General features: G+C 40.5%; 1 protein-coding gene across 2 annotated transcripts in view; it reads left to right on the top strand.

Moving 5' to 3' along the window:
* The window catches only part of IGF2BP3 (insulin like growth factor 2 mRNA binding protein 3), a 114249-nt gene that overhangs the window by 81479 nt on the left and 5815 nt on the right, over positions 1 to 26955 (top strand). For both annotated transcript variants that reach the window (XM_074574847.1, XM_074574846.1), the window contains 6 exons: positions 862 to 996; positions 1570 to 1692; positions 4160 to 4295; positions 6160 to 6291; positions 21920 to 22039; positions 26176 to 26250. In XM_074574847.1, the coding sequence (XP_074430948.1) occupies positions 862 to 996; positions 1570 to 1692; positions 4160 to 4295; positions 6160 to 6291; positions 21920 to 22039; positions 26176 to 26250 (721 nt within the window). The remainder of the gene's footprint in view (positions 1 to 861; positions 997 to 1569; positions 1693 to 4159; positions 4296 to 6159; positions 6292 to 21919; positions 22040 to 26175; positions 26251 to 26955) is intronic.

Below are 26955 nucleotides of genomic sequence, written 5' to 3'. Positions count from 1 at the left end.
AATATTGCATCATGAAACAAAAAGAATTTTCAATAACAGAAAGAACAGGAGAAATAAAGGGGTTTATTGAAAAGCAGTCATGGCTGGTTGTTAAGTTTGGAAACAGCTATGATTTGGGGGAGAGGGAAGGGGAGGAAGCAAGAAGCAGGGGTGGAAAGAGTAGGTGACCTGCAGTTACTGGCAGAGGACAAATAATATCCAAAGCGCTGTCTTGATGCAGGTCACAGTTAATCTTTGTTAAATTCCTAGAGCTACACAAACGATGGTGTAGACTAAGGCTGGCAGTTTTAGGGTAGTAGAGAGCAGAGCTAGAGGAAAGCTAAAGTCAGGACAAACTTTAGGCTTAAAAAGCACAGAAAAGTAATCTCGGGGATGAAAACAAGTACTATGATGCTACTTGCTAGCAGAGAAGTGCTAGGAAACTCTGCTGCTGAGGTCATTAAAAAAGACAAGGCGGGACAAAGCCTGACTACTGTACCTGCACAGTCGTCATTAGTGGAATGATGGGGCTGGTGATAGAGTATTGGGAAAGCCTGATGAAATGTTGTCTTCAGTGGTTTACCACAGATTGTCTATCTAAAAACTCCTCTGAATATCCTGATGGGAGTTCAACGAGGAAAAGAGATCCTAGTGTCCACAAAGATGATGTTTAGCTGGTAAAATCAGGATAGGAGAGGCTCTTTATAACACACAAAAGAAATAGTATTTAGGAGACATTTAAGTAGTTGTATACTTTGTACAATTAAACCACTTAAATGTAGTCAGTGTTAGCTCAAAACAAATTAATTTTATGAGAGTTGGAAAAATGCAAGGCTTAGCATACAGTACATGGTTACAGTTAGTGTTTTTCTTTCTTTCAAGAATTGATATTCATCGTAAAGAGAATGCAGGTGCTGCTGAGAAACCAATAACCATCCACTCTACTCCTGAAGGCTGCTCAACTGCTTGTAAAATTATTATGGAGATCATGCAAAAGGAAGCTCAAGATACTAAATTGTGAGTAAAAGGCATTTCATTGTGGAGGCATTAAAAGTTCTGAGTTTTTGTTGACTCCATTTAAAGATGCAGTCTTCTAAAAACTGTTACCAAGCGAATCTTTGCCATTGTCCATATTTAAGTAGTTAAAGGAACTAAGACATTTTTCCTTTCAGGACAGTCTACTTGCTTAATTAGCCGCAGCACACATCTGCATTTTCAGCCATTGTCTGGCTGTGACTTTGAGGTGAACTGGAGCAAATACTGAAGTTTCTTGAACAACTAATAGCTTTTAATCAGAGTGAGCATAACAAGTTGTGAACTCTCACTAAAAGCTTTAAGGTATATTTCTTCCTTCCCAACAGCTCTTGCTATTTCCATCTGAGTTTTATTTAGTAGGTATGTTACAATGAAGCTATAGGTGGTAGCGCTGAAATGTGCATTGCAGTTGGACTCATTCTGCATCTAGTGTAAACACGTGTAAGTAAATGGGAGTTGTAGTCATTTCTATGAAAATAAAATTTATCCATAATGTGCATAAAAACCTTGCACTCTGGTCTCAAAAAGTCTCACTGGGTGTAACCTCCGTTACAGTACAGAAGAAATTCCCTTGAAGATTTTGGCACATAACAACTTTGTTGGCCGGCTTATTGGCAAAGAAGGAAGAAACCTGAAGAAAATTGAACAGGACACAGATACTAAAATCACGATATCTCCGTAAGTTTTTCGATGTCCTAATCCTTTGGTGAGATGTCTCAAATAGCAGCAATGCTGCTGTGGTACATTCAGGTACAGGGTTCTTACAAAAATATTATGTGTGTTTTGAAGGCTGAGATAACAGCCTTTCGGAAGCCTTTCCACAATGTGGATTAAACTGTTACTTAAGCTCAGTTAAATTTAATTTAAACAGTGAGTCTTCATTGTAAACTCAGTCAAGAGCAAGCCTAAAAATACCATAGGCTCTGTGGAGCCTGTGTTAGACTATATTTTAAGTGTTGGTTGTTTTTAACATATTATACCATATGTAATGATGAGTGTGTTAAACTATAAGCCCGGATCAGTTCTGAGCTATGTGTGAAAGTGAGTGAAGCTAGTGATGTTTTAGTTCCTGGTATAGACTAGATTTTTGGACGAGAGGGCAGGAAATAAAGCAAATGAATACTGAAAAAAGTATTTTTAGTAGCAGTTCTGTCCCTCTTGTCCACTAGCAGCCGAACTGGGGTACACTGACTAGTCTGCTTCAAAGCAATAGCTTTTGGTCTGTGAGTTAGTGAAGGTAACTGAGACCTGTTCAAATTCAGCTGAGATTAAACAGGAGTTTTCATCCTCATTGGAAATCTGCAAATCACTGATTAGATCAACATCACTGTAGAAGCTTGGCTGTTAATAGTAGTTTTACCCTGGAGTGATGTCCTCAGAGAACCTTCTGTTCCGAATAACGAATACTCTGGTGTGAACTTCCAAGCATTCGAGGGCATCCTGGACTTAGGCTCTAGCCAGGGGGCTTACAGGCTGTAGGAACGTGAGAAAGTTTGGAAGACACATGAAGATACATGAAGAGGTGTGAATACATGCAGGAGACTGAAAAGAAAAAAAAAAAAACCAACCTGAAATAAAGGCAAGGAAGCTAAGAGTGAATGAGGTTCCTCAAAAAGAGGAAATTCAAAATTGGGTGAAAGAACCTAAGGCTTTCCTGAAGGTGTGTAAACCTTTATGGAATTAGTCTGAGGAAGAGAAGTGAATCAATTGGAGAAAAAGCACCCAAATAAGTCTGCTTGAAGAATAGGTTTTGTAAGACAAGCATGCTCTCTTAAATGTGTTGGCATAAACAATTTGTTTGCAAACAGTAGACAGACTGTTAATGCTATTTCTTAAAAGGGAAAAAAAAAATACTTACAGGGTAAATGGGATAATGGTCTTCATCCTGTGAAACCAACTTGTCTTTATTTCTGATGACACAAATAACACATGGTCTGTAAACACTCACTGAGTATTTTTTAATTCAGCAAGTTAATGGTTTATTTACATTTAAATCTTGGCCTCAAGATCATATTTGTCATGCTATGCCCAAAATAGCCCCATGAAGTTGCCTGGTTTAATTGGTACGTAAAAGATAGCATACATGCCCATTGGTTCTGCTTTGTCTAATTAGTCTTTCTCCTGATCTCTTCATTTAGGCTTTTTGGTAAGCTTGTCCATAAAGTTAAAGTAAGGCAGCTGGTTTGGGAAAATGTTTCCTCTCTTCTTTGGGATGTTTTCCACCACTTTTCTTCCTGAGGCAGTAACTCAGTGCTCGCACTGGAAACTTACGGATTGCTTTGTGGATGCATTTCGTGCTTGTTGCTGCATAACTTGAGATGCACAGGTTGCCATGTTGCCCACTGTGCAAGAAAGCAAGCCGTGCATGTTGCTTCCTCTGTCCTTCCTCCTTCCTACCACGGGCTTCCTCACTCACCCCTCCTGCATCCTGCTCCGACTTCTTTTTTTTTTTCTTTTTTTTCATCTTAACCCCTTCAACTCACCTTTTCTCAGTAGATGAATATGCCACAGCTTCCCAGTCTGTTTTTTCCCTTTTACCATAGTAGGTCAGTGCGTGTTACTTAACAAAGCACTAGCTTAATGTTGTATCCCTTTCGTTTTTCCCTGAGGAATTACTAGTGTTTCACAGCAAATGTTGACTCGCACACGGCTTTTGGTTTTCCTGTTATGAGGATTTGGAGGCTCTCCTGCAGTTTCACTGAGGATTGGGCTTTTTCCCCTCCCCCATCCTTAAGGGATCCACTACTGTTCTCAAGGACAGAAAGTTCCTTATGGTCTGTGTTTCTGGGATGTCTAAAAGCCCCCTCTCTGTTGGTAGGGCTGGTGTGGAGTGTGAAGCTGAATGGTGTTGCACTGCTCTGCAGCTCGTGTTCCTGCAGGGCGTGATGGTTTCCACCTTGTGTTGCACCTAAGCACATCTCAACCATCTGATGCCAAACCTTGTGGCGGTGGTTTTTGTTGCGTTTGCTGTGAGGATGGGATTTCTCCAGATTCTTTGAGAACTGTGTTTTGAGCCCTGTTATGAATTGATACTGTGCTCTTTGGAGGGCAAACTCGACACGCTTGGATGTCATCGCACTCAAATGATAAATCTGGATTACCCTCCGCTGTTTGCGAATTAATTGTGCTTCTGTTTCATTTGCAGATTGCAGGACTTGACACTCTATAATCCGGAAAGGACCATTACAGTTAAAGGCAGTATTGAAACTTGTGCCAAGGCTGAGGAAGAAATTATGAAGAAAATCAGGGAGTCCTATGAAAATGATATTGCTGCTATGAACGTGAGTTGTCTTGTGGCACGGGCCCTTTCTGGAGCTAGAACCACAGAAAGATTTAGGTGTGAGGGACCTCTGGAGGTCACCTGGCCCAGCAGGGGGATTGCTCAATATCGGGTCTCCTTCAGAGTTAGATGAGGTTGTGCAGGGACTTGTCCCCTCTTGAACACCTCCATGGGTAGTAAGTCCACAGTCTCTGGGCATCCCATGCCCTGCCTCACAATGGAAACTTCTTTCCTAATACCACATCAGAATTTCCCTGTTGCAACATCTCTCTATTGCCCTGTGTATTAATATGTGGGACTTGAGCGAGGTTTTTTGTTACTTATGTATGTATGCTATTTTAATGAAGGCTTTTTCTGGTTTGTTTTGAGAAGGGGAACTGAGAAATTGATTTAGATTGAGGAAATGAACGAGCATTGCACTCTTTTCTTGTTGCAAAAACCTGACGGAATGCGTGTTTATGTACTGTTGTGGTTTATGTGCTGTAGTTTGTATGTTTCTTGAAGACACTGGGAATCACTACTTTCATGTTAAAAGTGTAACAAGGTATGGAAGAAGTATCTGTCCTGGTTTTAGTTCCTCAAATTAAGAAGACTTTATTAAGGTTTTTCTTGATATGGATGATAAAGGCATTTAGTTATTCAAAGATGATTGGAGATTATATAATAAAAACAACGCACCTCATTAGTCTGCCAAAGTATTACTAATGCATATTGAGAAATGATTGAGATTTTTTTGATAAGCTATGAAGAGCTTTTTGTGCGTGTATCCAAATCTTATGGTCTAGAATCAGACTGGAAATATTTTTTCAGTGTATGGTAGCATCTGATTTTCTAGAAATGGCTGTTCTTCATGGCTTCCCTACTGGCTGGAGAGAATATTCTCCCCGCTTTTCCCCTCTCTCCCATACTATAATCAAATTGCAGGACACAAACCACACAAGGACATATAAAGTATTTTATAGTGGTACATTATTGCTTCATATAGCGAGCAGGAACACGGGGGGAGCTTGAGGCTGCTCTGCTGTTTGGCAAAGGTGTTAAGCAGAAAACTACCTGTGTTACTGGATGGATTTCCAGCTTAGTTTATAGTGATTATTAGGGTAGTTTTTTAGTTGGTGAAGTTTTTTTGGGTTTTTTTGTTGGTGTCTCATGAGTGGCTTACCTTGATGGCCTGAGATAGTGCCTGTCTTCAGCTGAGGTAAATTTGACTAAAGCATAGTCAAATTACTGGGCAATAATTTGGAAAACTGGAAAAAGAGTACTGTCAAATTTTGTATTACGGACAACCAATGCTTCCCACCACATGATGCTGCCACTTTTCTCAGGTGTGGTCAAGTAAGGGACATGCAACTTTATAGCTGATGCTTTCCCGGCAAACGCTGGGAGTATCCTACTTCATCCTTTACAAGGCGTGGGAGGGAGGATGGGGCTATAGTGTGGCATACCCCCAGTGTATGAAAAGTCAGGGCTTGTGCGTGGGCCGTCTCTGTTTCTACAGGGCTGTCTTTCTAGTAAAAAGCAAAAAATATAATATTATATTCTCTGATAATTTTGTTCACTCTGAAAGTAAATTGTACTATTGTCTGAATTTTTTGCTATCAAGTTTGTCATATGTTTCACTGATTAAGTTGTAGCAAGTGATTCCCAACTGCCTTTCCTTCTACGTGTTTTTAATGTTATTGGTCTGTGCAGATATCTGGGAAACAGGTTTGAAGCAGAGTCTTTGGGATAATGGAGAAGAAATTTCTTTTTTTAAATAACGTACTGATGTCTTCTGAAAAGGTTAATATCCTATGCCAACTAGGATTTTGATTAAAGTTAATAACCAGGATTGTAAATCTTAAATAACTCTTCTGCCATTGCAGCTTCAAGCACATTTAATTCCTGGATTAAATCTGAATGCCTTGGGTCTGTTCCCACCTTCTTCTTCAGGAATACCACCTCCCGCAGTGAGTGTTGCCTCCGCTGCTGCTGCTGCTTCATATCCACCATTTGGGGTAAGGGAAATCTCTGATTGTGGATGGTGATAGTAACCTGTACAATGCTGTTGTTCAAAACTAATCACTTTGTATTTTTGCCAAATTACCACAAAGATCTGGGAATGGTGTTTTAGTAGCTGGATTCTGTCAGTTTTCTCAATGTTGTCTGTCTTCCTGCTTGTACACTGAATGAATTTCATGTGGCTGCAGTTGGGAACAGACATTGATTGGTCATTTAGTGAAATGCTCAGTGAAACCAGAAAATGGTATTTCTTAGAAAAATCCTTTCTTCTAGAGAACTTGAGTTATTACAGAACGAAATCTCATATAAAATGGAATTTTAAAATTGCTGGAATTTGCAATTAATAATGCTAGTCCGCAGTTATATTCCTGTTGATATGGAAGGGGGGGAAAAAAGATCTCTTGTCATAAAGCGGGGATCTAAAGCTAAAATGTTTGTTTGAATGTAGTAGTTTTATAAATGTACAGGCCTGTTGAAATGCAATATTGCTAAATATACAGGATTTAAATGACATAGACTGATCTCGAGAAAGCTGTGATTTACTTGCCACATTGCTCTCTAAGAAATATGTGAAAAAGTTCAACAGAATCTTATTCAAATCCAGTGCTGATTAGTAATCATAAATGAGGTTGTCCGCTATGGAGCGGACAATAACTTGTTGTATCAGAAGGCTCCAGAGTCTTTCTAGAAAGAGATGGTGCTCCGATAGTCAAGAAAAGACAGCCTCATTACACAGAGAAGGTGATCTTTCATCTCTGTTCCCTGTTTGTGGTGGTGGTTATTGTTAGCAACTCAATGGGAGATGAATTTTCAAAATGAACTCAAATAAGTGGATGACAGAGCTTTACGAACTCTGGCGGGGCTGACTGTGCCCTCCTCTTTGCTCAACAGTAACATCTAGGGCGTTGAGTCTGGGAGACTCTTCGTGAACTAGAAAAGTCAAAATGCAGCACACTGAACTTTATCAAATAACTCAAGTGTGTCTATATATATTGCACTAAACGGAAGTTGTTGCCTAAATATTTTTCCCAGAGGAAGAAGCCAAGAAAATGTCACTGTACAGAACAGGAAAAATTCCACACTCCTAGCATTGTTTGTGGGAATGAACAACTTGGGCGTTACGAATGTATTATAAACTATATTGAGTAGAATAGTGGCTTTATCAGGAAAAAGTGCTCCAATGAAAACTACAACGGAAATACGTTTATACTCAGTTATTTTACTGCTAATAGCAGTGCCTCTGTTTATGACAAACAAAATCTCTTCCTCCCGCCCTGCCCCCAGAGCGTCTGCGCTTTGATTAGAGTGGAGACTAAACTAAAAAGATACAGCTTTCTACTTCATTGTATTGGATAAAATGCCATCTCTGGTAATGGATTGCCTCAATTTATTTCTTCTTTTTTAAGAGAAACTAGAAGTGATTTGTTAACAGTATGTAACTTTCTTTAGTGTATGAAAAGTGTAGTCTTTTCTTTTTTTTTACTCCAGATTTGCAGACTACCTTGCTATTCCTGATATTGTTGCATTTAACTGTAAGCCTACAGTTCTGTTCCTTGCTTGCTTTATTTTTAATTTCTTTCCCACTTTTTCCTTTTGTTGTGGTTCTTTCTTGCCTTTGCTTTAAACATGCACATAAACGGTGCTGAATTTAGTGATTTCAATCTTATTCATGTCTGTCCCTCTGTTGCCAGTGCACGTTTCTCACACCTAGATGCACCTTTTTTGGCCTGGCAGTTTCCAGGTTTCTGGAAGTAGGGTAGTGGCAACATATGGAAAAAGGCATCAAGAAACAAGTGTCATTGTGTAAAAGTGTGGGAACTTTGCAGCTGGAAGAACCACGTTGCCTGAACTATCTCTTGCTCCTGTTCATGCTGTTTGCTCAGTCCTCGGAATAAGCTCTTGTTCTAGATGTATGATGAGATAACGTGCAAAAAAAAAAAAAAAGGGATAAACTCACAGATTCAGAGGATAAACTCTGATGGCTTTTGTGGAGGTTGGGGGTGGTACCAAGACAGTCCCTGAACCTGAAACTAAGGGCTCCTGAAACAAATACATGAACAATTGAAACTATATCATATTTTCTGACTTATGTGTGACCTTATCTGCAAAAGAGCAGGTGGTTATGGGGGCTTCAGGCAAGTCAGCCCCTCAGATTACTTGGAGTAGCTGTTCCTCTCTGGGGAGGGGAAAACAAGGAAAAGCATGTGTTTATCTTTTAATGGATGCAGTTTTCCAGCAAACAAAGTTTCCATTTTTAATTTTTTAAAAGACTTTAAAATCCTGTTTGTGCATGAAGTTTAGTTTCTGTAATTTCTGAGTTTTAGTCCTCTCCTCAAATACTTGTTTTTTTTCTCTAGTAGAACAATTTTTAAGGCACTGATTAAGTAGGGTATTGGGGCATGTAGAAGCAGAAAGAACAAAAGAAAAGGGCTGGCTATATTTTGAAAAAGAAATGGAAACAATTTGAAAGGCTAAAGGTAACCACAGAAGGGGGATCTAGGAGAACTCATAAGGGATTTAAGAAATATGATAAAAGTCTGAGTAAAAGAGGCTTCAGGGAAGGAAGGCCTTACAAAAAGCATTAGCGAAGAAATCACAGGGAGGCTTTATGTCCATTTACCTATGTGCTATTCGTTCCCAAGTTCCTTGTTTTTGGTAAAACCGTTTGGGCAGGCCAAGTCCCTTTAGGTTGTTTTGCATGGATGATGTTGTACACTTGGGAGTACTGGTTAGCTGGCATTGAGGATATCCCTTTCAGGCAGCTGAAAATCCTTTCTGAAAACACTGCTGGCATCAGGGTATAAGTGTATCCTGCTGCTGTCTTGCTTATTTTTATCAGTGCAAATTTTGCCTTCTGCTCAGGACTGGACATAGGTGGCTCTTTGCTGTCTCCTGTTTGTTTGACTGAGCAAAAGTGTGTTCCTCAGCAATTTCAGCTACACCATCATCAGAGGCCTCTTGGCATCTAATGTCATTGAAGTCCTTTTGTGAATATGTGCTTATAAACCATATAGTGAGCCTTGGGACCCTGATATGATGTGCCTGAGGGTTATGAAGCTTTTGTCGGAATATCTTTGAACGTATGGACCCTTTCTTCACCCTGTTGTGTGGATGGACTCAGAAGTGGTTCTCCCTTGAGTCAGAAGATGTAGGTGGGTAAGCTTTGGGCATTTGCAGAAGAGTTTCCGTAGGGAGTTGATCCTTCATATGTACTATTTTTTAGTGACAAGGTGTTGCTGTGACCTTGTGTTCCCAAAGAAACTGAGGTGTCATCTTAATTATTGAAACAAGTGTCTGTCACATTCCTGAGGCTGCTATTTTATATGGGTGGAAAGAGAAAAATCTGCTTAGTAAACAGATCTAGGATTTTGTTACGTTGCCAGAGCTTAAAGTGACAGGTCTGAACACCCATATATACAGCCATAGCCAAGTATTCCTAAAACTGAGTATTCAGGAGTTTGGGACTGAGTAATTTGATAGGTTTAGCTGTGTTAACGTGAGCTTTGTGATGCTTCATCCTCTTCCTCTTCACGCAAAACTTTAAGGTGTATTTGGCAAGAGCATAAACACTGTTCCGCAACTGCTTCAGGAATAGTCTGCTGTCACAAAATTAGGAGATGGCCGTGTTATCAAACACTGGTTTGCATTTAGCTGCTTGGACTGGGTCACATTCAGGAGAACAATGATGTTAACCATGAGAACAATGGTGTGAACCATGGTGGAGAACACCAAAGTCTTATTGCGTAGAGCCTCATCTAATTTAATCAAATGAGATGCAGTTTCTGTCTCACTAAGAAGCTGGTTGTTGCTTTACACTTTGTCCTGGCAGTAGAGTCCATACAGGAAGGCACAGGCTGTCCTTGGTGTATGCCTGTTTACAGTTATAAGCACACGTGTCTGCTGCATGTGGCTAATGGCATCTGAGCACCACATCTAGTGCAGGACAACAATTCTCTTTTTTATATATTTATCTATCACTAGCAACAATTTTTAGTACTGCGACTTTATAATTTATTTGCAAAGTCCAAGCTCTGTCTACCTGATAAAAGCACTCATTTTGTGTAGCTGTTTAAAAGGGATGCAATGGAATTGCATATTGTGTTTTGATTCCTGAATTTTACTGTCTGTTTTTGCAAAAATCCATTATCTATGTACTTTTCTCTGTCCTCCAAAAAGATGGGTAAATTGGAACGTGTGGGAATCATTGAAATGTTTTAAGGTTTGAGGATGAAGTGGGACTTAAAGGACTTAAGGAATGTCTCGGTTAAGAATGTTAGGAGTTAAAAATTCTTGTTGCTGTCAAATGGGCATGATTTTATTCTTATGATCCCGGTGACAAAAGTTTTTGGGTTTTTTTTGATGAATGTGTGCCCTTGTGTGACCATATTAAGGACCAGTAGCCTTTCTGTGCCTGTTTGTAGTTGATGTCTTGTCCAGCTGCTTTTGGGTCTGGAGAACCACCACTTTTTGTCTACCCTTAAATCTTTCTCCTTAATTCTGCACTTAAATGCTTCTGTGCATTGCAGTTCTGACACAATTGCTAATAGTTTCATTACTCTGCTCATCGTCACTCGTAATGAATGTCATGAGCTGAACACCTGCACAAAGAATTGGAATTCGTATGAGGAGGAGAGTAAGATTCTGTAAAAGTGAATATGCCCCATGCTTATGTTCTCCACAAGATACTTTTTAAAACACTTTTTGTAGTAGCGTGTCCCAGCTAAACTGCTTCAGATGTAGAGTTGTACTGCTCAAAGCCGTCTTGATGAAGTTTTTGCTTCTGTCTTCTGAACTTTGGGGAGAATATGCACATGCTTGCATCTCAAGAATAAAAGTTTGTTCTGCTGCAACACTGAAGATTTTAAAGCTCTAAACAGACAAAAATTATGTGTCTTAGAGTTCACCTGTGTACAGTCATGCAATTAAATACACTTAGCTCATCTACTGGGTTTAAGCAGGTTGCACCCTTCTTTTTATAATTGAAACTTTGCGTGTTTAATTGTACATCTGACTGCGTGTCTCTTGTAGCTTTTGGGTCTGAAAGTTGGCATCACAAGGGCATGGGAGAAGGACAACTAACCTGTAGAGGGTTCATCCTGCCCTTGAACATCCTGAAACAGGGTGGTAGAAGTAATTCACCTGTTAAAGGGTCCTTGCCTGTTACATGGCGGATGTATTCAAACGTACAGGAAGGTGAGAAGTAGGCAACTTTCCTCCACAAGAGGAGTTCACACCAGCTGCTCTCCTGCATCTGTAAGGTCCTGTAAGAGACAGCTCAACTTCACCTTAGCTACCTTTCCGGAGCAGAAGAGATGCTCCTCTGCTTGCAGTAGGACTGCTTTCTCTACTGGTCTTTTTGCACACCCGTTGTAGCTTCTTGAAGCTCTACCCTCAAAATGCACTCTTCCTAACCTTTCCTTTGACCTCACAGTTAATTTTCAGGTTATGTGATATGTATAGAGACTTCTAGGAAGGAGAAAAAAAAAAAAGGTAGTTTCCTACAGTAAACAAAACTACAAAATCAAACCACCTTTTTCTGATGACAAAAAAGTCTTGTACAGCTAGGCTGATAGGTTGCTTTCCTTTATTCTTTTTGCCGTCTCTTGAAGCTTTTTGTTGCAGGTGAGGAACATGCGAATGGAAAACTTTCTCCTTAGAAGATGCTGTGGTCAAGAGAGAGATTCCTCCTTTATTCTCCAGTAATTTTCCTAATAATAGTAAAGAAGAGATCTTCTGTATCGCATAGATGTGAGAGAAGAAATAACTGTATTATGCTTTTGGCAGGAAAGAAAAGTAATTTAAAATGAAAAATTGCTTCATTGAGGGCCTTCATTTGATGCCCTGAGCATAGATGAGAGCCAAGGAAGAGGAAAAACTGTCCTATGTTTCCAGGTACTTTGACTCTTACTTGGTGGAGTTGGGCTCCTTTGGATGGCTGGGTTTGATAGGATTAGCTCGTGCAACTGTTACATCTAAACTACCCAGGGGTAGTAGTGTTAAACGTACATCCATAATGTGTGTAGTCGTAAGTGGCTTTGCCCTAATTTGGCTAGTTTGTTAAGCAGTAGATGGTTTTGTGAGGAGCTGTGCTACAGCCAAAAGAGGATGTGGTTTGGGGAATGAATAAGGATTTGGCGGTGTCTTTATAAAATGGTTTTACATCAGTGAAATGAAAACCATACATGTGCAGCAGACACAATCTTGAGGAGGGCACTATAGGACAAATTGTCTGAAAAAACCACTACCAGCTAATTAGACTTCTTTTGAAGATTGTAACCTCAGTGCCTTACAGACACCTTTTCTGCTGCTTAGTTTCTTAAATTCTTAAATGATGCATTTTTGACAACTAAGAAATTTGCTCCATGGTGAATAACATTGTGGGATTGTTTTGCCCTGTGGAGAAAATCTCGGTCGTCCCACCACCTTGAAGTCTCCTGCTCCTACCATGCTGTGTTGGCAGGGACCCATGTCCGGAGTAATCAGAAACTGTTCTGCCTCTGGAGATAGACTGGCCCCCAGTGAGGGAAGCAAAAATGCAGTTGGCACTGTATGATGTACAAAGATCTGGCAAGTTAACAGTTGGTATTTTTTTCTGAAGTGTTGAAGTCTCCAGTCATTCTTAATGGCTCTTTTTACGGTTCTGAGGTTGTCATAATGCAAGTAGCCTCACTAACTAGTAACGTGTGCTTTCTAAAATAAAAATGGCTTCTTCCTCACTGCAGGTTTGAATACTTGTAGTTCTTTGGGACAAGAGAATAAGAATTTGTGTTGGTCCCCTGCTGGTCCCCTGCTCACAGATTCTTGTTGTGGAAAGAAGACTTAATCAGTGTTCCCTTGAACATTTCAGACTCTCAAGCTCTAAGTACCAGGCTCAGCATCTTCTGAATGTTAAACTAAATGGGAAATTTAATTCCTTAGGGTACCAAATAATATTTTGTTCCTACAGTGCACTGAGCTCCTTCAGGCCAGAAACAAAAATAGGTCAAGTCCTCATTCTGGTGTAGCTGGCTCCATCTCTGGTTTGTTTGTTCATTAAACATAATGGAAAAATAAGTGACCTTTCTGTGTTTTCACAACCTGTTTTTTCTTGCAGCTGCCAAGGAATCTGAGAACGAGTGTCTTTGTAAACCAGAGCAGATGAGTACCTGTATCTTTCAAAGCCACAGATTTCACGGGCAGCTTCTAGGAGTCTGGAGTACCCATGTGGCTGGTGTGTCACAGCCATGATTTTTGAAGTGAAAGTGTTTTGTTTTGGTGGTCATGCAGTGTTGCAGCACCAAATACCTATGTTTGCTGCTTGTGAATGACCAGCAAAATTCCTGCTTACGTAGTTTCACAATCTGTTCCTTATGTTGATTTCTGCTTTTGGCTGTCTGTTCAGAATAAAAGGTGGCAGATTGCTTTTTTTGGCATTGTGGCCAATCAGATTTTGCAAAAACAAAAAGTTCATGCCATATTCAGAAATATGTCAGACCTGTTCCTGCTTGTGAAATGCCTTATAACCAGCCTGCCAGAAAATGTTCCTTCTCTGCTTCTGTGATTTCTACCCCCTCATTCCTGGCTAGGTTTTCATGTTGGAAACGCTTCTGATAGGTGCGGTCCTGTTAGTGACTTCTAGTAGTCTGAGGAGATCCCCATGGCTTGCCAGGTAGAAGACGATGGTGATGAAAAGTACTAAAGTTGAGAGCCAAGAAATGGAGTGAGTAGTACTAAGTGAGATGATTTTAGTAGCATCTCACTTAAGGTACTGACCATTGTATAATAACCAGCTGTGTTTGAGTTTCAGGTGTTGAAATGTGGTAGTCCCCAAATTGGAAATGCAGACAGGGGTTTTTGCTTGGGTTTTCAACCAAGAGGAGAGGACCAGCTCAGTTAGCTGGACAGAGGGCTCCCACCCATGTGGCACAATTTCTGGCTGTTCAGGACACCCAGAGCAGGGAGAGGTAGAGCTGCATGGCCTTGCTGTGGGCTGATTGCCTCGGAAAGGGCCATGCTCTTGGTTCGTGTGGAGACACGAGTGTTTCTTACATGATGCAGCAGTAATGCTTGCAGGGTAAAGGGGAGACAGCTCTGCCCTGAACACAGCAGGTTTCCAGCCCAGAGACCTGGATGGTGGAGGAAGGTAGTGTGGGGAGCTCTCGGCCACACTGGGAAAAGGTTGCTGCAAGCATGATGTTGAACATGCTGTGAGGGAGTTCCTTGTTGTACTTGGAAATCCTTCCCACCACTCCTGCTTCTCACATCAATCTGGGGTTTGTGTGAAGATGAAGCCCTTGGTGGATGGTGGCAGTACAGTTTGTGCATGGGAAAATGGGTGATGCTTCAGGGTGTCCAGAGCAAAGTTAAAAATACACATTGCTTCTTTTAAATTCTGTTTTGCTAGGTCTTGACTGGCTGAATTTGGCAGTGAAGAACTGTCCGTTGCCTTCTGAGTGTAGTCCTGGCTTTTCAGGTAGTGAATATGGCAGAAGGTTTTAGACTCGCAGCACGGGCTTAAGTCTGTTCTAAACAAACCTGAAAAGGGTAAGAGGGGTGGGGGGAGCTCACACTTCAGTTTGTTAACCCACACTGGCAGCAACACCTTAGCTGATGTACAAGATGGTGACCCAAGAGATATTTGAAAGGATGTTGTAAAACTGTGGATCTCTTTAGACCTATCTAGCAAGACTTTAAATAAGTTTTCCTTAATGAGTCTCTTGTTTCCAACAAAGGCTTAAACTTTTAGCGTTAGTACTGGAAAACGAACACACTAGGATTTCTTTCACTGGTGTCAAAAGCTGACTTTTTATTAATGCATTGAATCCTACTGGAATGTCTGCAAGAACACTTGGCTTAATGTTGGTTTCCCCTTGCTGCAAGTTTTTATTACTAAGTAAATAAGACCATTTAGTATAGCTGTAGGCCAGTATAATTCTTCACAGTGCGTTGCAAAAACATGGTTTAAATTTTGGCTTTGGGTCTGGTAGAGGGTTTGAATAAAATGATACCTCACTTCCTGACAAAGCTTGGGGTGTTCTGAAGACCAAGTGAGTAATCTGTAAATTTGCCTTGCCTTGGTGATGGTGATCATGGCAGTTGGGAAGATGGAAAATGGCAAGAGAGTACTCTTCATTGCAGTCATCTACTGGTTGTATTTTTTTACTTTACAAAGTGGATTTGTTTACTATTTAAAAACAAAAAAAGCCACCAATAACCCGCTAGGCTAGATGGTAGCCAAACATTGGCTGAGGCTGTTCCATACAGTCTTAAAATAGTTTTTAATTATTTCCCTCACAGCTAAAAGAACTGGCTAGAAATGGATAACGTGACTTTGTGACTTAAAATAAAGGTCTTATCCTAAGGTAATTCATTTGCAATGCGTTTAGAGTAAATGAAAACATACACCAGAGATGCATAATGAGCTTAGAAACCAGAAAAGATCTGATTCTGCTCCCATTGATGTCTGGCACAAAATCCTATTTACTTCAGTGGGTACAATATTTTTAAAGATTTACAACCTTATCCCAAGTGTTGCCATGAATTTACCAACCACGTACATTTGATGGAGCAAGGGGTCTATGGAGACACTTAAAAACATGACTGGAAAAAAAAGTGTACTGTTGGCAGGCTTGCAGACAAAGACTGACATTAATGCTCAAGTTAACACTAGGGGCATAAATAACAAACATGTCCCCTTACTAGCCCTGCAGTGGGTGGGATCATGCGCTCATGCTGACTGAGGGAGCTGTGGACTGACCTAGCAGCAGCATCAGCCGAAAGCAAGAGAAGGGGACTTTATCTTCAGGAAGAACAGAGGAGACAAAACTTTTTTTTGGTGGTGTTTGGGTTTTTTGTGGCTTTGTTTTTGTGTGTGTGTTCGTTTTTTCTTGTTTTGTTTTTAAAAATGCCATTCTCCAAATACAATGTCCACTCCTCCAACTATAGTGGTTTGGGACCTACTTTTTTTACCTACGACCTTGCCTGGTCAGGCTTTGGCTGTCATGCAAGTGTGAGATGAGGAGGAATGCTTTTCCTTCTGATGATCTATCAGGTAAGGGGAAAGCTCTCCTTGTGTGCGATTTTGGGCGGTTTGTAGGACTGATGCACCAGGCTTTGGCAGAAGTGTTACAGTTAAGCTTATCCCAAGGGCAACCTGTTGGGCTCTACAGATCTTTCTAACTCTGCAAGCAAGAGTTGCGGAAAGAAGAGTGAATCTGCAAATTTTCTTGGCTGGGAGTCCTTACCTTCTAGCTCTGGTGTGGAGAAGTAGCCCTCATGCTGTAGGGCATGGTGTAATATCCCAAGGAGGGGAAGAGCCTTACTCCAGCTGAGGCTTTGGGAACTAAGAAATGACTGCTCTGCTAAGCCAGTTTGCTAAGAGTAAACTATAACATGGTCAGGATGGCAGCAGAGAAGCGATTTTCCTGGGACAATCTTCTGTAGGACTGCAGAGTCTGGTTGGAGAGAGGGGGACCATCATGATGGTACCTGCAGTGCAGGGGCTCCAGGCAAGCCCAGTATCATGGGGAAGCAGCCAGAGGTTACAAGATTTAGGAACAAATTAGGCTAGATCTGGGATGGAGATGGTGGGAATTTAATTTATTTACTTAATTTTAAAAATAAATAGTTGGTGTGGGCTCTTAGGCTGGGGACAGATGGCTGGCGTTCAGGGACTTGCAGGAGGTATGGAAGAAGGTGTATCCAAGCTGTTACAGGAAAAAGAGTTGGACTAGTCTTAAAACATTAGAGCTACTGGTGTGCAGAAGTAGTTGCTTAGTTTCATCCAACGAGGTAGATTAATTTACATCTCTGTGTTAGATCACTGTTTTCAATCATGACTTACATGAGCAAGCAGGAAATCTGATTTAAGTTGACTTATCAAGTTTTACATCTGTACTTTAGTTACCTTTCTGAAAGCTTTAGTGTAGTCTGTACCACCATAGCTACCCTTTGCTAATATAGTGAATATATCTTTCTATTTAAACAAGTATGCAGTTTGCTATTTGCTTTGGTTAATATATTTTTCCATTTTCTGTTAAAAAATGATGAATGGTGCTTTTGTTATTTGCTTGATTAATTTTTAACTTCTGATTTTCATCAGGCTACATTTGGATGGAAATTGGAATCCAATTAATGAACAAAACCAGCATTTAAAATTGTTTTCATTAGTTAAATGTGCTGGATATAGATGAAAACTTATCAAGCCTGTTTTGTGTTTAAAGCATACTGATTTTTGTAGAAACAAAGCAAGTATTATCAGAGTTTATGAACTGAATTAATTGTTTCTGGTCAGCATGCTCTTCAAGAATCTGTTTTTTAGAACTGAGAAATCTCGGTTTCTGAATCTTGGTTTCTGGAGTACTCTTTTTTCTTTCTTTTTTTTTTTAATGCTTTTTTAATTCTAAGAAGAGAAGCTCTTGATCTGAGTAAACAACTTGGTGGTGACTAACTGTGCCACAGCTATGTGAAGCAGAAACTTCTCTCCCCAAAGCTGTATTCCTCAAGTGTATTCAGGCTTCCCACCCCACTGTCTGGAAGAGTATCGAGCTTGCTTTATACCGTTCGAACCTGTTCAAGGTTAGGGTGGACTAGTCGTAAACCCATCCCACAAATATTGCCAGGGGAGAAGAGGTGGTCTGTGCATCACAGACCTGTGAGACAGTTACTCACGCATTAGGGTGAATGTATGGTCTGTACGTCTTGGAAAACCTAGGTTACTATTTTAAAAGATTTTTTTTTTTCCACGTTTCTGTCAATTCCCAGGGCTGGGCCGGTCTTGAACAAACTATTTTATGTGGGAGGAAAATAATGTGAATGGGGAAGAGCAGAAAATTGCACAGAATTCTCCATGTAGAGCAGACCTTACTGTTGTAAAAAATTAGTTGATGACTAATTCCATGACTTAATGAACTTTATACCTTCAGTAATGAATGCCCTCACTTTAACATTTAGACTGAAAACCTGAAAACTATTTAAATTTATAACTATACCATTAAGACCCTTAAAATTATGAAGGAAAAAACAAACTACAGGATGCTTTCTAAAGTCAATACAGACAGATATTCTCCAAGATATATATACACATATATATTTTAGTTTTAAAATTTTAAGTATATGTTTAAGCAAACTTGGCCTTGTTAAGGGAGTGAACGTTGAAGCTCAGATTCCACACAGTGGGAAATTAGTTTCCTAAATTTAGTGCTTCTAACATATGTTTAAGATCTAGGAATCTATTTCTGATATAACTCGTGCTAGAAGTTCCTGGAAAGCTCTATGACTTATGTGGCATGACATGGGGAAGATTAAATTATAGTTGATTTTCTTCCATCCTAAGATCCTCAGAAGCATCTGTAAGATTGATGGGTGGTGTAGTCATTGCACTACATTTTGATGTGTTTCTCTTGGAGGACAGTCTTCCAGTAAATACAAAAGGATTTTAAAATTATTGTGGCTAAGGAGGTGGACAGATAATAAATTAAACTTGACATTTTGATACTCTCTTGAAAGTCTTAGCTAGACTTCATTTCTGCCAGAAGAAAGAGCTGTTGTGTTTGATGTTCGTACTTTAAAACAAATCAAACAGTATGGTTTTTGAGTGGTTAAAAATCGGTGTGGGTAAGGAAATGGACATAATTTCTTTACATCCTGCATGATGTTGTACTGGAGATGAATTTGGTTATACATATGTGCCAATGTGCTCCTGCAGACCAGAATTCGAAAAATTACAATGTATAAACAGTTCAGTATCAACAGATTCTCCACTGTTCCTTAGTAAACATATATAACTATTACACCAAAATGGAAGTTTAATATTAAAGAACCTCACTCACTCACGCTAAAATAATAAAAAAGTCTTTTAGGAAATAATGAAGTTGAAATGTATCAATAAGTCGAAATGATGAGGAAGGGGAGAACTACAGTGAGCTGACTGTACAGTTGGAAAGACACATGTACATCTTCTGTCTTTCATTGCCTTTGCTGCCCATGTTTCATGTTTAGGGGTGAGACAGCAGAAAGGAATTTCAGTGGTGAATTGAATCTAGCCAAGCAAGTAGCTGGAAATCGAGCTTTGGGAAGAAGAGGGGAAGACTTAGCTGCAGGCAGATGGGCAACAGAGGGAAGGCAGGAAATATCTGCAAACAAAAGTAATGAAGTTTGATTTGTTTCTATGGTAGAGAAATGTGTCTGGAGGTGGATTTAGGTAGAAGCTGTGTAAATTCTTGAAGTCAAGCTATTTGATTTGTAGCAGTGCTGTAGGAATTAGGTGGAAAGTTTGTGTGCACCAGCTCAACATTTAGCTGGAAGAAGGTGGCTGGAGTTGCATGTGGGAGAGAAAACTTTGGCAGCGGACTCTTGCAGGATCTGGAGCATGTGTCAACAATGGAAGGTAGGAGTCAAGGTGATGAGCGAGCAAGGGGTGGCTAAGCTGTCTGCACCTGGATTGGAAAGAGAAGTTGCCTCTACACCCAGTGCAGTTAGTATGGGTCCTTGCAACAAAACCAGAAAAAAAACCCACAAATGCCTCGTGAATTTGTATCCATTCAGAAACAGTTTTCCAAAGTGAGATCAACTAAGTACCTACAGTAGCATTTCCAAATTACTGGAAATCTAGCTGTATTCATGATGAACATGTAAAAGGACTTACTATGAGTACACTCACAGGATGTTTGTAATAATAAGAGGAGAAAATGAGTAATCCGCTGGAAAGCGGTTTAACATATATACTGAAGTGACTGGTATTTTTCATTACAAACATGTAGTTTCAGGGCGTAGTTTTGAGATCGTTTTAAACTGATTTGTAAGCAGATTAAAAGGGGTGTTCCCACCTTTTTCTGTGCCCTGACCTAATTGTTGTTGCTTCCTCCCTTGTTCCAGGACTGCCGCTTGTGTGGCTCTCTGGTTATTCAGGTCAGGGATCCACTGCCTGCATTAAAAATCATCTGGATCTCCAATCCTGCTGGCCACTAAGCACGCAGGGGAGTGGGGAGGCTGGGTGTGGAGGGCTCCAACCTATGTCCGGGGAAAACTTGGGCTTGAATCAACATACCCTGACTGTGAATCCTGATGCCTTGTACGTGTGAAAACACAGGGGAAATTGTGTAACTGTTGCGATCACCTAAAGCGACTGGCAGAATGTGTTTCTATTCTCAATATCCTATTTTGGGGTTTCTTCACCTGGTACATGGAGCCGTGCCTGGAATTTGTTTCCCCTGAGGTTGCAGTTGACTTGTGTTTACCAAAAATAAAGTGGTAAAACTTGGAAACAAGCATTTTGTTCTGATTTGTTTATGGTTAATGAAATGGGACTTTGCTTCCCCTTGAAAGAAGTTACTGAAATTTAAAAAAAAAAAGCTTATTTTAGGATTGTAGCTGCTTTTAGCTTTGTGTTGCATATAGCATATTTTTTTTCTGAAAATATCGCAGAAAAGGCTGCTTTGAGCATTTGTATGTAGGCCTGTATCTCTACCAAAATATACAAGTGAGGAAAGCTAAACGAGCACGGTTTGTCCCCCGTTCTCTGCTCGCTGGTGCTCGGGCAGGTCTGCATGGTGGGCATCACGAAAGCGAGGATGAGGATGGCTGTGTTGCCTTCAAATACCCCTGTGGGGAAAAAGGCTTGATGGCTTTGTCTTGCTGAGGATGAATGAAACAAATTTTGAAAATGCTTTAGAGGGCTACATAGAGGGAAGAAATGCTTTAAAAGGGAGGGTCTTAAATACCTCCTAATTCAAAGAAGGGCTTGTGTGAAATGCTTTTGAGAAGTAACCCCGATGTAAGTGGATGGATTAATGGTATGGCAGCGCAGCGGGTACTCGGTGCTCCGTTACTCCTATGCAAACTCTCCTGAGGCTGAGAAAATAGTTATAGGTTTATCATGGCATATGTAACCCTGCAGTTCAATCACCACTATGCAGCACGTAGAGAGTATCTCAAGTACTGTGTTGTGTTCTCCAGCTGGGACGTCTGGCTGAAAGCAATGGGGAACTGCAGTGGTGACTGATATCCAGTGGGCACAACGTTAGGGTCCTCTGGCTTTTAAAAACGCCTGATCTGGCGTTTAATTTACTAGCCTGCTTGAGGCCTGCTGCCAAGGCTCCAACTGTTGCATAATGTTACACAGGAGGAATCGCTGGCAGTTTTCAAGCTGGATATCGTTCCAGATCACTCCCACACAAAGGAAATTGTAGCATATATGTAACTCTGAGGCTTTTTGTGCCGCTCTCAGCACAATCTAAAATTAAAAAAAATTACTAGAAAACTAGAAAGAGTTTGCTTGCTCAGGCTGTAGCCCCTCCACTTGTAGCAGCCTCATCTACAGAGTCCTGCATGTGGAAGAGCAACCAGGCAGTGACAGGTAAGAATGAAAGCCTCGCGAAGAAGCAACACCTCGATCGTTTTTTAAAACTCTAAATATTAAAATTGCAACTGTTTTATGAAAGAATCCTCTTTTGGCTCAAACTGTTCTCTCATGTTTTGTGAATTTTGTGTTTCCCAGAAAAAGCCAGACCCTTAATATTCAGACATCACAGGGCATCATAAGATTTCCCCCTCATTTCCATGCATGCCTGTTCCCTACCCCTTTTCCTGTCAGTCTGATTCGTAATGTTCAAAAACATTCACCGCATATTTCCTTCTTCCCCACAGCAACAGCCCGAGTCTGAGACTGTTCATCTGTTCATCCCAGCCTTGGCAGTTGGAGCTATTATTGGCAAGCAGGGACAGCACATCAAACAACTTTCTCGTTTTGCAGGCGCATCTATTAAGGTATTATTACACTGACTAACTTTCTCTCTATTCTACATGACGCTTCCAGCAAGTTTGCACAAGCCATGTTTTCGTGAATGTCCTCCCCCACTCTGTGCTTAGAATGTGATGTGATAAATGGTACATTTGTTTATAAATCATCTTTTAATCTTCCTTGAGACAAGATAATTAGAAGCATGTTTTCAAACGTCTCCTGAGGTGTGAAATATAAGCTGCAAAGAAAACTACTTTGGTGGTCTCGATTTCTTAGAAACAGACTTAAGTCTTAATGATGCGCTGCTTAAAGGCTTTTTTCTTGCTTTTGGTAAAGTGAAAATTGGTGAGGCAAATTCCCCCTCTAAAAACAGCAGCACAGGTGAAGTCTCCTACTGCCGTGGCTGCCTTTGCTCTGTTCCAGATGGATTGGTCCGAGCTTTCAAGCTCGGATGGCTCCGGGCTGAAGCATTCGTGTTTTAAAATCACCCATGTGCACTCCAAGCTCCTGGGGTCAGTCAGTTCTTTAACATCACATTTACCTTGGCACCCTGCTTTAACATCCAGTTGTTTGTGTGTTGACCACCTCAGTGTAGCTAAGAACAAGACGGTTTGCAGAGGTTGACCTAAAGGAAGCTTAAGTTTGAATTTTAGCCAATTTGGTGAAATTCTCCTTGGCTGTATATAGAGGTTAGTACTAGTTGCAGTTGCAGAAGGCTTCTGCTACTAATGCCATTAAAACCACAAGTATCTTCTCTAGACGCTTGATCTTTTTTCTTGTAAATAGTTCTGCTATTCTCTGCTGTAAAGATAATGTTTTGGCCTAAATTTAAAAAAAGAAGGAAAAAGAAAAAAGTGCAGTGTGTAGCTTTGTTATGTGCTGTTAATTTGTGACATTTTCCTGCACAGATGAAGCAAATGTCGTCATCTCAGTTTGTTTTGGTCAGGAGACATGGCCTGTTTAATGGTGTAGGGATCTGTCAATAGTTGGGAGTTCAGGGGCAGGAGATGGCTGTGCTGAGTTGAGCTTGGTGAAGCCAGCAAGGGTTGGCTTGGCTTGGAAGGCATTCGTCGAAGTGTGCAGAGTGAAATAATTGGGGAACCCTGATGAATGAGTGTTGTGTGTGGTTTGCCGAATGCCGATCCATTTACTGGCCAGTCAGCCCGCTGGCACGCTGCCCAACTCCATCCTTTGTTGAGTAGCACATTAAATAGTTGTTACACTACCCAGATGGTTTACATTAGTAGAGTACTAATAATCATATTTTAGGGGCAAAAAATAGAATAGAAGGAAGTGGGAGTTGTTGATTTTTCTGCATCAAATCTGTCTTGCATGGAGGTATGAGATATCATGTGCGTTTCCTCTTTCTCTCTCCATTCCCATAGTTTGTATCTAAAGATTAAGTGGTATATGGAAGGTACTGCTAGGTGGAGAGAGAAATGTGAAATAACCTGGACCTCCAAAAACCCGTCCAGACTAGTTCTTTAGTTGGTCCTTGGAAGACAGTTTAGTGGAAAGGGAGTTTCCCATGTTTCTCACACATCTGGCTAACAGTGGCCTCGGGCTTCCTCTACTGGCTGGCACCCTTCTACCCAACACATTTAACATATCTGTATTAATTGAAATTCAGTTAAAAGTTTGCTAAAGCTCTGGTCTCTCTGGTCTTTTGTTCCTTCAGTTAGGAATAAAGTAAAGATTTTTTTTGTGTGTGTGTGTAAATAAGATTAAATCTAACAGAACTGTACATATATAGGGTATGCTTGCTAAATTGGGAAGTTGCATGTATGCTTATTGATTAAAATAAAAATGCAACTTCATCTGTGATCTGACTGAACAACGTGGAGCAGCACACTTGCTTTCGCCTGAAAGTAAGTGTTAAATGTGTCGACAGCAACTTATTCAAAACTTCTGAACTTCCCTTGTGTTGACCACCTGCCCTTTATCATAACTTCTGAGCAAAATAAAAAATTGTGAATCATCAGGGAATCTGTGCTTTTAGCTAAGAGTTGGAGGAAGTGCTGCCTGAGTAACTTTTAACTTGCCAAACTCCAGTAATTGTACTTTGTGCGGGGAAGAAGTAAGGCATTGTGCACGACACTGAATTCGTTTGGAGTTGTGCTATAGATTGTTACAGATGAAAACATTTTACATCCACATGCATTTTGTTTGTGCTCGTGCTGAGCTTTGTAGATCTGATGAAACTCGTTAGCCATGAAATAAGACTAAATAAGCTGCAGATACACAGGGGTTCTGCATAAGGCTGTGGTGGCCAGCCCATCGCTTCAGAGGCACGCGTGGCTGTTGGCAAGTTCAGGTTGTGTTCCTGCGCCAGGCGTCATTGCTCGGTAATGCAGGCTTGGTGTGGGACTCCAGCAGACCGAATTATTCAGCGAAGGAGCCAGGCAGAGATTTCTGGGCTGTCTGCTGCCCACCCTGCATGACAGTGCTGGGACCTGTTGGGAACCATTGGCATCTCCTTAGTTACAAATTATTTCCAGAGTAGCCCTTCCTGTCTCTGAAGGAGTTGGGATGAGCGTTGTAGGTTTTGGGTGTATGAAGCTGTCAGCTTGTGACTTGGCATGTGGAAGACTGGTTGTTCTCTGGTTAGGAATGTAACACGATTTCTCTCAGAAGTTAAAAATTCACCACTTTGATACTTTTTGTATGTATATAACTTCTCCTTCCAAGAGCAGACAGACAAAATTCAAACTAAAATCTCTTGGTTGCCCCTTCAGACATTGAAATGTTAGTTGGCACATGTTTCTTTCCCAGCCCTCAGCCATGTTTTACTCCACCTTCTGAGAACAGGACATTCGAAGATAAAAGCAAAGCAAGAAATGTCCCAGAACATTCGAACACTTGTAAGGTGTAACAACGGCTTGATAGAAAATATTTTTCCTAAAATTTCAATTAAGGCGCTGGTGGTCATAAAGAAAACATGAGGTGACTGAGAGGCAAACTACGATGTCCATTTTACATGAATGGCAATTAGCAGGCTGAGCTCTGTGCAGTCAGCTGCCTCCAAATGTGCCTTGAAATTTTGCCCCTCTAAAATACTTGTGCTCCAAAGAATGAATGGATTTAGTCTGTGCTTGCCCTTACCACAATGTCATGTCTTATAAATGTACTGCTGTAAAATGAATGTGTATTTTTAGATATAGCCAATTGGAATGCAGAAATCATATGAAAAGTAAATATGCAAACCAGATAACTAGTATGTAATGTCTTCTCCATCTTAGGGTACAATATGAATAATTATATAAACTTTGGTTAGCAAAATTCTTTAGTGAAAATGATGCATGGTGACTGGTAATTTGTCTGAAATAAACTACAGCTGTTAAATATGAATAACATCCCTATGCCAACAGCTAAGATGAAATCCTGTAGTGTTTAATATATTGCCCATTCAACAGTGGCCATGTAATACTAGACGCAACAATGGAAATGTCAGTTGTGATAAACAAAAGATTCATCCAGAATGTCAGAGGCTAGTTTGAATTATTTAATGCCACTGGAGTCTGAGAACAACACCCACAGAAATCTTACTTCTGTGGTGACATGAACTGCTAAAGACCCTACAGGAGTCTCTGTCTCAGCTCTGGTGGAGCTTAATTTTTATTTGGGTCACACAAATAAATGGCTGTACATACAAACCCCTTGGAAACTGCGAACTCATTGTCCAGTATAGAGGAATGTTTTGGATCTGATTAGTTACAACAGTAAAGTGATCTTCTGTTCTCAGGGGGACGGATGCAAACTTTTGCTAATGAGCAAAACTTGTTAGAAAGACTGTTTGAGTTAGTGGGTAGGGATGAGAATCTGGGTCTATTAACCAGACTTGTCTTTTTGAAGGCTAGATGTCTTACATCACGCATAGCCACATGAAAATGGCTTGTGGGATTTTGCCATATGTGGATGAGTAGCTATGCCTTTAATTTTCAGAAGTAAATTTGCTTATGGTTTAGCCAATTTCTCCATATTTTATTATAGCTAATTAATGCACTTTAAAGAGAACAAACCCGTCGTGACTGAAGTGTAATGCTGCTGCTGTAACGAATAATTTTTCACTCTTGAACAGAATGTGAGACTGAAATGGGGAGGAGGTGGCTTTAAACTATTCCCTCAAAAGACAGCTACCAAAAGCTATGTTTATCCATTCCAGATTGCCCCTGCTGAAGGACCAGATGCCAAGCTGAGAATGGTTATCATCACTGGACCTCCAGAAGCTCAGTTCAAGGTACAACATGTAAAAACTTGTCAGTCTGTAGTGGCCTTTGGACTGTAAGGGACAATATTGAAAACAAAGCACTTGGTTCCAAGCATCATTTTATTCAGAATGTTAGTGTAAATACTTGGGTTTTGCTTTCCTTTTGCCGAAAGGTATGTCAGATGAATAGATGAGTAATGCAGTACTATCAGAGGCCACGTTCTGGTCACCTGAAAACTGGTGGGTGTTTCACGTAAGTTACAATCAAATCTAGCATGAAAATATGGCCGAATTACAGTCCTAGTTTTCCCTTTTATCTATGAGCACAATAGTTCAGTCTTTCTAGCCTGTCTTAATACATGCAACGGTTTAGTGTGTTAATTGAAAAAACAAAGCTGACAGGATGAAAGACTGAGTCTTCCCAGGTTACTGTTGCATGCCAAATAGAAAATGCTTTTTGGGTGGCTCTACAGATAAACACGAGATTTCTAATTGTATTTCCACTGCAACTACAAGGAGATACTCAACCTGATTATTCCATTTATGATCAAATTGAGTTCTGGAGTGGCCTTCTGCCTTAAGTGCCAAGGGATAAATCTAGTTACCCCAAAAGTAGTTGACCACGTTAGGAGTGATGCAGACAGCTCAGTGCAGCAGCCTGGCTTCATCACACATGAGGCCCAGAGCAGGTAGAAAGTCACTTGGGAGCTCATGTTCTGGCATCGTTCTCTTGCC

This window comes from Larus michahellis, chromosome 2, assembly GCF_964199755.1.
Source record: "Larus michahellis chromosome 2, bLarMic1.1, whole genome shotgun sequence".
Lineage (NCBI taxonomy): Eukaryota > Metazoa > Chordata > Aves > Charadriiformes > Laridae > Larus > Larus michahellis.
The sequence above is the reverse complement of the archived record's forward strand: the minus strand, read 5'-3'. Positions and strand labels throughout refer to the sequence as shown.